The 13,693-nt window shown below is 26.4% G+C and overlaps 1 protein-coding gene across 1 annotated transcript; it reads right to left on the bottom strand.

The window, feature by feature from the left end:
• Positions 1 to 484: 484 nt before the first annotated feature.
• Positions 485 to 9,998, bottom strand: LOC114127735 (probable WRKY transcription factor protein 1). The gene is given in 12 exon segments (XM_027992090.2): positions 485 to 1,123; positions 1,558 to 1,713; positions 1,785 to 1,937; positions 2,022 to 2,109; positions 2,712 to 3,532; positions 3,616 to 7,753; positions 7,816 to 7,886; positions 7,975 to 8,101; positions 8,192 to 8,284; positions 8,868 to 8,965; positions 8,968 to 8,977; positions 9,579 to 9,998. Coding segments are annotated over 12 exon segments (6,036 nt in total). The 5' UTR covers positions 9,672 to 9,998; the 3' UTR covers positions 485 to 935.
• Between the last annotated feature and the right edge of the window lie 3,695 nt (positions 9,999 to 13,693).

Genomic DNA, 13,693 nt, shown 5'->3' on the forward strand with positions numbered 1-13,693 from the left:
ATTTATGTTTAAAATATTAATAGTAAAAAAACAACATTGGGTATATTTTCTAATTTGAGTAGGTATTTAATCCATCATCCAGAAAAAAAAATTGGTTAATATTTTAAATATTGTATTTAAGTTGTTATTTGAATTCATGTTCAAAGTATTTTTCATAGCAAAACATTGTAATTTGTAAATAATGTACATTAATCATTATAAATGTAAAAAAATATATCTTATTATTTATCAGTTAATAGACAGCTCTAACTAAAGGTTTAAATTCCAATGACATATTTCAAGTAGTCAAGTTAATTATTATTAGTATAGTGAAACCTTTGTTAAGGACATTTATCAAAAGTGGAAATTCTTAAGTTCCTATCAATAATATATGTAAAAAATACACTAAACAACAGATGTTTATCGCCAGACACAAAAAATCAGTATCAAAATTATAAATAACTTCTCCTCATCTAATCTTAATATATTATCCAAAATACTTAAGTAGTCAAAATATAATTTTATTTTTATATATTTTAGAATTTAAAAAAATTAAGATGCAATTGGATTATCCACAGTGGTTAATCTGCAAATACATTAAGAAAAATATAAAACATTAGCTAAAAATTTTTTTTTTACTGTAGATAAATACATTATACAAAAATATTTATAATAAATACATTTCAATAATAACTAACATTTTATACAACACATTTGTTAAAAGTACACATGTTTATATCATGTGTACATATTTTAAAACTTTCCTCTATAGCATCTTCTGATAGTAGATATTTAGTAATTCTTCACAGATGTCCACTATGTAAAGGTTTCACTGCATTTAGTACAGATAAAATTGGTTTAGATGTAATATAAAATCATATTAACTTATTAACAAGTGACTATACACATTTAATTACATAATTTGTACAGCTTTTAATAAGAGGTAACTTATAACATCATATAGTTAATTTTTGTCTAATAATCGACGTTACAAGAGTATCACTGTCTATTATTTTGGCAAAATCATTATCCCATGCTGGCTTCCATCGATTGCGGTCTTTATCGCATGTCACAATCAATTCCTTTGTGCATTGGGTATCTGTCCAATTCAAGACATAATTGCCACCAGCACAAGCTATAATCACTAAAAACAAAAATCAATACAATTAAAATATTAAATAATAATGGGATTTAATAACCTTAGAAATATACTTTATATATTACGAGTAAAACAAAATTTCGCATAAAATTTCTGCAGATATTTTTTTCATATCATATACATGCAGTAGATGAATTTTTATGAATCATTACTTAATCGATAAAATAACACAATTTTATACTGCATATTTATTATTTTTGATTAAAATGCATTTTCTAGCACACAATATATAGGTAGGTATGGATGGTATGGTGTCCTCTAACATAAAAACAATTACATTTGGAAGAGCATATTTCGAATTTTTTCTAGCATATTTTAACCTTAATAATTGCATATATAATAATTACTAGTGCATGGAAATCTGATATTGAGTTCTATTACTTTATAAGTAAAAACTAACAATATTAGTAAAATACTACCTTTCATTTCTTGGGGACCAGGTTTCACCGATGGAGTAACTAGCACATTATATCCTTCTAAGAGTTTTTTTGTCTTGGCTTTGGCTAATGACTCCTTTAGTTGAAATTGGTATTTTCTTTCTGCATCTTTATCCACAATTAAAAAATCGTTTGCATCTAAAAACACATTAAATATTATATTATTATATTATATACAGTTGATATTAAAAAATAGGCAAGACAAAAACCTTGAAACATCTTAACAGTGTAAGAATGTTTGAGCCAATTGACATTAACAATTGGACATCCTCTAGCTATTGCCGACAGTATTTTCATTGTGCAACGTATCTTGTCTGTTACTAACACTGTACATTGTGTAATCTCGTCTGTAACTGAACCACCTAATAGCAAAAGACAATTTAAGTTTAAAAAATACAAAGTATGCTTATTTAGAATACTTGGTTCTCAACATAGCATTATAATACCTGTTTTATCAACAAATTGTTTCATTTCTTGCAAGTGGCGGCTCTTCAAATAACTAAAACTAACAACGATTTCCGATGAATTTTCAACCTAAAATTACAAAAAATATACATAGTTACAGTTATTTATCAAATTTATATATTTTAAATAGTAAAACCATATAATACATAAATTCTATGTAATAGGTAAACTATTAATTATAAATACTAGGATTATTGATACCATATAGAATACTTTAAAATGAAAAAATTAAGATAGTTAAAGCAGGCAAAACAATTTTAACTTACATTAAAAATAAAGTCAAAAAATAATAAGCTATTATTACTTTTAGGTAAACAAATTTTAAGAAAACACATTAAGGTTTCATATTTCTGTCTGCTACAAAAAAAAAAAAAAAAAACATGACAACATACTCAAGAAGAAACAACTAGAAAGTGTCAATGATGTTAATAAAAATTAAAACATTAAAATAATATTTTTGATGGTTGTTATTTACTTAACATTAATTAAAAAAGTTTTTTAATTTTTTTACTAGAAACTGAACAATAACTTAACAGAAAAACAAAAACTTAACACTATTTTATGTATTAAAAATGGCTGTAATGTTTTCTATGTGAAAGACTTAGATAATACATTTTAGTAATGCTAAGTAACATTTATTGAGTATACAATATCTTAGTAATGTTACTTACTAATGGTTCTAATATTTTATTTCTGGTACATATTTTTTTGTTGCTTTCTTCATCACCGTCCTGTTTACGTTTTCTATTAAGTTTTGATGCATTTTCTTTTCTAGTTATTGCTCTTGTCTGGTACCGTTCTTTATTTTCCTTAACTTCATGTGTGATATTATTTTGTTTATCGCTTTTTCCTTTAACCTGACTTTGTACTTTTTTCTTATTCCAAAATGATTTCCAAATAGAAGCATCATTATTAGAAGTAGATGGTTCACAGTTTAAGGAATTTAAATTATCTTCAACAGTTTTGGGAGATGAATGATGTTTTGACAATGAGTCTGCACTTATATCAGGTATATTTAATGGGCTAAATATAGATTCATCCATTCGTTTCAATCGATCATTAAATTTATTGGAAATAGATCCTCGAGATTGTGCAGAATTATCACTAAAATGTTCTTGCTTAATAGAGGATAACAAGTTTAAAACATTTTCTCCATCAGTAAGACTTTTTGAACAGCTGGGCGAATTTAAATTTTTATTAAGAGGCACTGTAGTATTTATATTATTCATTACAGTATTTTCAATCGGTTTATTTAATAAGACCATAGAATTGCTTGAATTACTAGAATATGATATACATAAATCTTCTCTTACACGAATTTTTGGTTTATTCACTTTTAAACTATTGGAGGAATTCTCTTTACATATAACTGGTAGTTGGACATTTGATAGTCTAATTATATTAGAGTTAACACATTTTGATTTTTGAACCTTGTCTGTGTTTTCATTGTCATGTTCAACAGTTTGTTTATGATTGTTAAGTGTACACTCATCTGAAAAACAATAAGAAATACTTATAATACTTCTGAAATATATATTCATAGTCAACAAGTTTAACTGGTATCATGATACTTACCAAATTTTTTGTGATTATTAGTAGAATCAGTCTTGGAAATATTACTATTAATTTTATTAAGTTTTGAAAACTCAAGATGCTTTTGAGAGTTTTCTTTATTTGCTATAGTAGATACATTTGATGATTGATTTATTTTTTTAGGAATTGAATTTTTTTGAGTAGGACAGTTGAAAAAGTCATCATCCATTTCAGTCACCTGTGTTTCTTCTTCGTATATCGATGAAGATGTTTTTGGTTTATCAACAATCTTTTTAGAAACTGAAAGTTTTTGAGTAGGACAGTTGTAAAAATCATCATCAATTTCAGGAACTTGAGTTTCTTCTTCATTTATACTGGTTGAATTATCTTTTGACACAGTTAAATTATTTTTATTAGGTTTTGAAAATTCAAGAATGTTTTGAGTTTCTTTTTCATGTATAGTAGAAGATACTTTTGGTTTTTGATTTGAATTTTTAGTAATTGACAACTTTTGTGTTGGGCAATTGAAAAAGTCCTCATTATCTATTTTAAGAACCTTTGTTTCAGTATTAGAAGAACTAGTATTTATTTTATTGAATCGTACCAACTCTGAAAGTCTTTGTGTTTCTTCTTCATGTATTGAGGAAGACGTTTTTGGTTTTTCATTTATCTTTTTAGGAATTGAAAGTTTTTGAGTAGGACAGTTGTAAAAATCATCATCCATTTCAGGCACTTGAGTTTCTTCTTCATATGTACTGGTTGAATTATTTTTTAACACAGTTAAATTATTATTAGGTTTTGAGAATTCAAAAATGTTTTGAGTTTCTTCTTCATGTATTGTAGAAGATACTTTTGATTTTGGAATTGTATTTTTAGTGATTGACAACTTTTGTGTTGGGCAATCAAAAAAATCCTCATTATCTATTTTAAGAACCTTTGTTTCAGTATTAGTAGAACTAGTTTTCACTTTATTGAATTGTACAAGCTCTGAAGGTCTTTGTGTTTCTTCTTCGTGTATCGATGAAGATGTTTTTGGTTTTTCATAAATCTTTTTAGTTACTGAAAGTTTTTGAGTAGGACAGTTGTAAAAATCATCATCCATTTCAGGAACTTGAGTTTCTTCTTCATGTATACTAGTTGAATTATCTTTTGACACAGTTAAATTATTATTAGGTTTTGAGAATTCAAAAATGTTTTGAGTTTCTTCTTCATGTATTGTAGAAGATACTTTTGATTTTGGAATTGTATTTTTAGTGATTGACAACTTTTGTGTTGGGCAATCAAAAAAATCCTCATTATCTATTTTAAGAACCTTTGTTTCAGTATTAGTAGAACTAGTTTTCCCTTTATTGAATTGTACAAGCTCTGAAGGTCTTTGTGTTTCTTCTTCGTGTATCGATGAAGATGTTTTTGGTTTTTCATTTATCTTTTTAGTTACTGAAAGTTTTTGAGTAGGACAGTTGTAAAAATCATCATCCATTTCAGGAACTTGAGTTTCTTCTTCATGTATACTAGTTGAATTATCTTTTGACACAGTTAAATTATTTTTATTAGGTTTTGAGAATTCAAAAATGTTTTGAGTTTCTTTTTCATGTATAGTAGAAGATACTTTTGATTTTTGATTTGTATTTTTAGTAATTGACAATTTTTGAGTAGGACAATCAAAAAAATCCTCATTATCTATTTTAAGAACCTTTGTTTCAGTATTAGAAGAACTAGTATTTGTTTTATTGAATTGTACCAACTCTGAAGGTCTTTGTGTTTCTTCTTCATGTATTGAGGAAGATGTTTTTGGTTTTTCATTTATCTTTTTAGTTACTGAAAGTTTTTGAGTAGGACAGTTGAAAAAGTCATCATTCATTTCAGGCACTTGAGTTTCTTCTTCATGTATTGTAGAAGATACTTTTTGTTTTGGATTTGTATTTTTAGTAACTGACAATTTTTGTGTTGGAAAATTGAAAAGGTCCTCATCTATTTTAAGAACCTTTGTTTCAGTATTAGTAGAACTAGTTTTTGCTTTATTGAATTGTACAAGCTCTGAGGGTCTTTGTGTTTCTTCTTCGTGTATCGAGGAAGATGTGTTTGGTTTTTCATTTATCTTTTTAGGATAAGCATATTTTTGTGTAGGACAGTTGAAGAAATCATCGTGCATTTCAGGCACTTGAGTTTCTTCTTCATGTATTGTAGAAGATACTTTTGGTTTTGGGTTTGTATTTTTAGTAATTGACAACTTTTGTGTTGGGCAATCAAAAAAATCCTTATTATCTTTTTTAAAAACCTCTGTTTCAGTATTAGAAGAACTGGTTTTTGTTTTATTGAATTGTACAAGCTCTGAAGGCATTTGTGTTTCTTCTTCATGTATTGAAGAAGACATTATTTTTTTTTCATTTATCTTTTTAGGATACGCATATTTTTGTGTAGGACAATTGAAGAAATCATCGTGAATTTCAGGCACTTGAGTTTCTTCTTCATGTATTGTAGAAGATACTTTTGGTTTTGGATTTGTATTTTTAGTAATTGACAATTTTTGTGTTGGGCAATCAAAAAAGTCCTCATTATCTATTTTAAGTACCTCTGTTTCCATGTCAGAGATACTAGTTTTTGTTTTATTGAACTGTACAAGCTCTGAAGGTCTTTGTGTTTCTTCTTCGTGTATCGAGGTAGATGTTTTTGGTTTTTCATTTTTTTTTTTAGGAAATGCATATTTTTGTGTAGGACAGTTGAAAAAATCATCATCCATATCAGGGATCTGTGTTAATTCTTCATGTATACTAGTTGAATAATTTGTTGACAAATTTAAATTAACTTTACCAGATTTAGGGAATTCTAAAATTTCTTGTGTTTTTTCTTTATGTATTTCATTAGATACATTTGATTTTAAATTTATATTTTTATCAGTTGTTTTTTTTTGAGTTGGAGAGTTAAAAAGATCTTGATTTTCAAGTACATTCAAATTTTGTTTCTGAGATTTACTTTCATTTTCAATGAAATTACTGAAAATATCATCATCATCTGCTTCAAAAGTATTAAAATTTATGTTATAATTATTAGTATTATTACCTTCAGTGTTAGATTGTAAATTAGGTATTGTTAACATTGATCTATTTTTTTTAGAATCATTGTTAAGACCATCATTGTGGATTCCATTTAAGTGTTCTGCTGGTTTTACAGAGGATTTTTTATTTGAATTAATATTGTTTGAATATGATAAATTGTCATTACTGTGAATATCAAATACATTTGTAGTTGTAAGATTTGATTGATCACCAGATTCAACTTTCTGGGACTTACAAAATATATTATTCATAGATGTATTTTGTTTCTGGATTAATGATCGATTCATTGAAATAGAAGAATTTTCAGATTTAAAATTAGATATTTCTACAACTTGAGTGTTATTTAATTCGTCATCTTTATTTGGGGACTGAATGGCAGAAATTATACCATGACAATTGGTTTCAAGTTTATTTTCAGAATCATTGTAACATCCAAAATCCATTATTGGACTAGGAGTATCTTCTCGAATTAATTCTGTATTTATTTTGTTGGGAGTTTGAAATATTCTTCCTGGTATATTGTTTGTAGTTTCGAATGAATTTTCAAGATCCATTGTTGGACTAGGAGTATCTTCACGAATTAATTCTGTATTTATTTTGTCGGAAGATTGAAATATACTTCCTGATATATTGTTTGTAGTAATGAATGAACTTTCGAGATCCATTACAGGACTAGGAGTATCTTCTCGGATTGCTTCTATATTAATTTTGTTAGGTGATTGACAGAGACTTTTAGTTTTATTGTTGGTAGTTAAAATAGAATTTTTTAAATCCATTACAGGACTGGGAGTATCTTCTCGTGTTACCTTGGGTATAGATTCTGTTGTGTTTATTATCAAAGTATCTTTATTTGATAAATTCTGAAATATTTTATTAGAATCTATGTTATTTTGCATTGTTTCTATTTGGCTAAGAGCCTCTAATAAATATTCATCACTGGGACTTGAAGAAATTAATTCTGCGTGTACATCATCAAAAGTATTCACAGGACATTTAGATTCTGTAATAGTCTGAGGAATTGCTTTTTCTATCATACAAGTAGAACTATTTTCAATTATTGAGGACACATTACAATCAGTAATTGCATTAGGTATGTCTGTTTGAAGAGATTCTGAAACATTGACCTGAAAAAATTAAATAAATTAAAATATTAAATAACTGAAATAAAAAAAATATACGATCTTACTGTGTTAGACAATGTTGATAAGGAAAGCCCATCATTTTGAGTTTCTTTATGTGTAGAAGTGTTATTTGATGCTAAAAATGTAAATATTATGGAAATGAATAAATATTAATAAATTTAAATTAAAGATAATATATTATTATCAAATTTTTTTAAAATTACCAATTGATTTGGTATTATTTATAAATTCATTAGATTCTCCATTTATAAAATAATCAGCTTGGACTTCTCCAAACATCAATAAAGCATTTTCTTCAAGAAAATAAGCAACATCTTTCCTCAAGTTTTTCTAAAAACATATTAATACTAAATGTAGAAAATATTTATTTCAAACTGTGAGAATAAAGTATAAATTATGAACAAATATTATTAGGTATACCTTATTAAGTTTAGTTTTATTTAAACTTCCTTTATCTAATAGCACAACACCATCAGAATCACATTGAATAACAGCATGGTTCATCGATACCGACTAATAAAATATGTGAAAAACATAAAATAGAAAATAATATAACAATATAAGATTAAAAAAAAAATACATAATAATTGGTCAATTACCACCTAGTTATAGAGGAAAATCTTTAAAATAATTTAAAACAAATATCTAAATCATGTAAAAAAGAACTATTTTCTTTCCAATATACTATTTAGCTGATTTATCTAGTTACAATACATAGATTTTAAAAACAAGTCCTTAATGTCTTGTATTATTTAGATTCTACTAACAACTTTTAATTATATTTTGACATTTATTTATTAAAATTTGAAAATTTTATAGTTTCATTCATAAGAATGTATATATTTTTAAACATTAATATCATATACATGTTAGTATATTCTACATCTAATTATAATTTTTCAGAAAAATAAATGAAGTTCTAGAGATCTAATTAAAACAAAAATTATTTTTAATTTGATCTAAGCAGAATTAAAAAAAAAAGTATAACATAAAGCAATTTCATAATCATTCTATTAAATTATAGGTGAGAATTGTTCCCTATCCTTAAAAACAAACAGTAGCAATTGACCTAGATTCAAAACAAAATTATATTTACCGGATGTTCAATGTATATATCATTTAAGGGATGTCGTCCAATTGTATTATCGCCTTCTTTTAGTACATAACGTCCATTGTCAATCATACCATTTAGACAATGCATCCATACTAATAAAAAATAATTAAGTCAATGATAAAGTACATTATATAATTGCAATAGTAAGTATAAGTGAGTTTTTAATAAATAAGTTTTTATTAACTATACATAGGAAGAATAATATTATGCATAAATTTGTAATTCATTTATATTTATATTATTCAATATTGTTAAATATACAGTTAGACTAATTTATTTGTTTTCTTTTAAATACATTAATAGGTAGATATTAAAAAATGTTTGCATTTCTAATGAATGACAATAATGTACAATAATATTAGGTACTGGTTAAAATAAAATAAAAATACTTTAATGAATTAACTTCTTATTAATTATTATTATTATTATTATTATTGAAAATGATTGAAATTAGACAATTTTTAATATGTATACCTACAAAATAATACAATGGGTAAATAATCTTCTAAATTTTACTAGATGCGAAGGCGTGAGAGGGGACATCTTTTAACATTACTTTCAAACATGAACTTAATTAGATAACTAATAACAATCTGTTTATTCAAAAAATATTGTTCACTATGGAACACCATCTTACTATCTCAGTATTTAACAATTAAATATAATTAAAATATAGGTATAAGTGGTACTCACATCATTAATTTTTTCTTGTTCGTTGTCCGGTTGGATATCAGTACTTACAACAGCTTGTGTGGATATCCAAGCGAAATCAACATCTGCGTCCATAGTTATTGCTGTACCTATCAAAAATTATTTTTTTCGACCAAAAATGTTTGGTGGGTAATAACAGTTTAGATGCAGGTCCTATTAGTTAGGTACCAGACAAGTTCCACGAAGCATAACATTTTCCAGACTCAAGACTATAACAAAACTGCTAGTTGCTATTGCCGAACATGAAATTCATTAGAATATTATATAAAAACTACAGTGTATCAGTGTATGCTAATTACAAAAATCATTTTTTTAAATAAATAAAAACTTTAGCACTAAACGTACAACGTCAGGTGATCATATTATTATGGTTTTTGTTTTGATTGTAAATCCGCGGTTTAGATTTTAGATAAAGCATCGTGATAATCAGCGCCTTATTTCGTTAAAAAATAATTTAAAAATCAGAGAGAAATAAGCATTACAGCGCCATCTAGGTTTAAAATTATATTTTAAAGATTTGTTTCACTATTTTAGATCTTGATTATAATAACATGATTTATAAGTTAAAAACTTACAACCATAATAAACAATAAACATATTAATAAAAAAATTCTTAATATACCTAATCTATGATTGTAACATATTTTTTTAATAGAAAGTACAGTAAAACTTCTGTTAACGGTCACCGGTCAGTGGTCACCTCTACATACCTAACGGTCATTTTTTTTGGCCCGTAAAGTGTTATGGGAAAAATACAAAAAAATACCTAACCACTAAATAGTTAGAACTCTAATTAACTGTAAATTATAAAATAAAATCATAGAAGATATATGCATGAGTATGGTGATATACTGATATCTGTAAGGAGGAATGTAATGAAGAAACCAAGGAAGCTGCAGAAGAGATTGAACTGATTGAAGAACCAGTATGCAATATAATATCAGATTATTCAGAGATTGTTAATCAAATAAAACAATTAGCTCTTTTCACTCTTTAAAAAGGTAACGTAGACAGTTTTAATTTATTAATAACAGCAGAAATTCATTTCAAAAAAATTGTTCAGAAAATAAAAAATTTAAAACAAACTAATATTACCTACCTACTCAATATTTTTAATTTTAATATGTTTAATGTTTATATTATAGGTACACAACTTTTAAAATTTAAATTGTACATATATATAATGACATATAAGTAAATAACTCTTGTCATAAATATATTTTAGCATATGCATATTGTTATGAATGTATTTGGTTTTTATGCATTTTATATAGGATGGGCGCGGATCCAGAACATATTTTGAATAAAATTTCAATTTTTATAGGCTGTCTGATAAAAACAGTGTAATTAAGTATTTAATCTTTTTGTATGGTGTTAATACTATGTAAGCAAATAAATAGGTAAATATTATTATATAGGTAGGTACTACAAGCAGTTAAACAAGTTGAAATGTTCGATTAGATTACACTAGCTTTTTGACGGCAACCGATAAAATCGGACACGGCCGAATTGCCGAAACGCTATCGGCAAAACAATGCACTAATACACTTTATCGGCTGCTAAAAATAGACATACTACAAAAATCACCAAAGTCTACAGGAGGGGCTATTGCCCCTTGCTCCCCCCTTGGATCCGCGCCTGATAAATTGGTCATCTGGAAGTATTGCATTTCTATTAACGGTCCCTTCTACAGCCACCTCTAAATATATAGCGGTCATTATTTCCGGTCCCTTCGGTGACCGTTACCTACATAAAAGTTTTAGTGTATACCTAGAGATGGGAATTTTACCGTACATTTTTTTTTTAGTAAATTTGCCGCTAAATTGTATGTAAATTTTTAATACTAAATAATATTTTTGAAAATTAAATTCAATATGAACTCAATAACATTTTTATTACGAAGCTAACCAATATACCACTCGTCCACCCGTCTTGGTTTTACCTATATTTTAATAATATCGACGTATCTATATCGTTAACATTGTAGGCTGTACGCTGTAGCACGATACAAGTATAACTAATTATATTTATATCATGCATTGTAGATAACATGAAAGTCATTATACATTGTTGTGCACATGCAAACAAGTGAAATGAGAGGTCGATCAATTTTAAAACGGTAAAAAATATTTACAGGGTAAAAAAAATATCGGTAAAATTTACGTAAATTTACCTTACCCGTAAAATTTACCAAGTAAATTTACTGAGCTCCCATCTCTATGTATACCTAATAAAACAATTAAAAATGAATCCAAGTGTAGATACCTAATAATAAAAAGTCCATTGTTTAAACAATTAAAAATGTATTTAAAACAATAATATTGTAGGATATTATTGTATATATAGGTATTATGTATAGATGTTTGAAAATTAAGTTTTCAAACTTTCGATTGATTAAAAAAAAATATTATTTCTCAGTGTTTTTATTTTTTATTTTCAATGTCATATTGTCATGATAAAAGTATTAAGGATCCACAACTTGAATGTACCTAAAGGCCTCCTTCAAATGGCTTAAATACGCTACTATTTACTTAAAACCCCCAATTAACGAGAGGTAGTGATTAAACTATTAAACCCCTCTCAAAAGTCAAAAATACAAATAAGATCTGATTAGGTATTAGGAACCACTTTCAAAGTCGATGATCTAAGCATTACACCTACCTATCATGTATACAGTATACACAGTTCCGTATTTACCCTATGGGCACGTGGGACACGTACCCAGGGCCCCCGCCCAAATGGGAGCCCCGAATAATCGAAATTACAATTTTGAATTTTAAGCTGTAACGTATTAATATTTAATACGACCATCTATAAAAAAAATAGTTCTAAATTCTGTAAACTAGTTTTTAATTAATAAAGTAATCATATTCATTAACTTTTGATGTTTTTATTCAACTTGTGTAGGCCTACTAAAATGGCCCCTTAAGCTCCAGGGGGCCATGGCCCCTGCAAAGCTTAAGACGGCCCTGAGTATATACACACAAAATGTTTAAAGCCTATTATAGTGGTCATACTAGTAACACATATTGAGTAGATATCTTATATGCATGCGTGTGCATTTAGAAGTTTAAAAATATTACTTTACAAACGCGTTATTTTAAGCTAAAACATAATATTAATGAAACAAAAATCGTATTTAATAGGTTGACGGGAACTGATTAAACGGCACAGCCATATTTTTGGGTTGTATTATTATAGTTATATAGTATATACTATACACTAAATATATATATATTATAATTTGTAATAAATGTGTTTTGAAACGTTCCACATACAGATTACGTACAAGCAAAATATGTATAATATGTAAATATATGTATTATGAATGATTAATAATACATAAATATATATTATAATATGATATACCAAACTCCAAACATAACAACTTCTAGTTTTTACTTTTATTTTTACGGTAATATTTTATAAATGAAATCAGTGAATATATTCCTATATAATGCCATCGATATAATAGCAGATGATGCTTATCTTTTGAGAGAGTAAAATTAATTCAATTCTCCATTATGAGTGTAATTCATGGTAGAAAATCGAATTGAATTTATATTTAATAGTTAGTGGAGTAAAAAGAAAAAATTCCCAGTACCTATTCAATAACATGAAAAAAAACAAAATTTAAAAAAATATGAATTTTTATGCAAAAATAGTTTTTGACGAAATCGATTTTTTTCTATGTAACTCAAAAATAAATAATTGAAGTTACTTTATATTTTTACAAAATATTTTTAATAGGATTTTCTGTACATGATACAATTTTCTGAATATATTTTTTTGATATAACTATAGTCTATATTTATAAACATGTTAAACATTATATTTTAGATTCTGAACAGTGATGTATGTATTGATTTTACAATAATGTAGTTTTTTTGTGTCCGTGTACACCATAACTTGTAGAAATAATGCTTCAACTCATAATAAATAAAATATTATATTATTCAAAATAACGTTATTTATATTCGATTTGGTAAACCAACAATAATTGTAAAACACCCTGACATCGATTTCCATTATCAGTCTACACGAAACTCTGCAACTAGACAATTAATAATTTACCAAATACTTTTAAGTTAAACTAG

Source organism: Aphis gossypii, chromosome 1, assembly GCF_020184175.1.
Source record: "Aphis gossypii isolate Hap1 chromosome 1, ASM2018417v2, whole genome shotgun sequence".
In the NCBI taxonomy this organism is placed as follows: domain Eukaryota; kingdom Metazoa; phylum Arthropoda; class Insecta; order Hemiptera; family Aphididae; genus Aphis; species Aphis gossypii.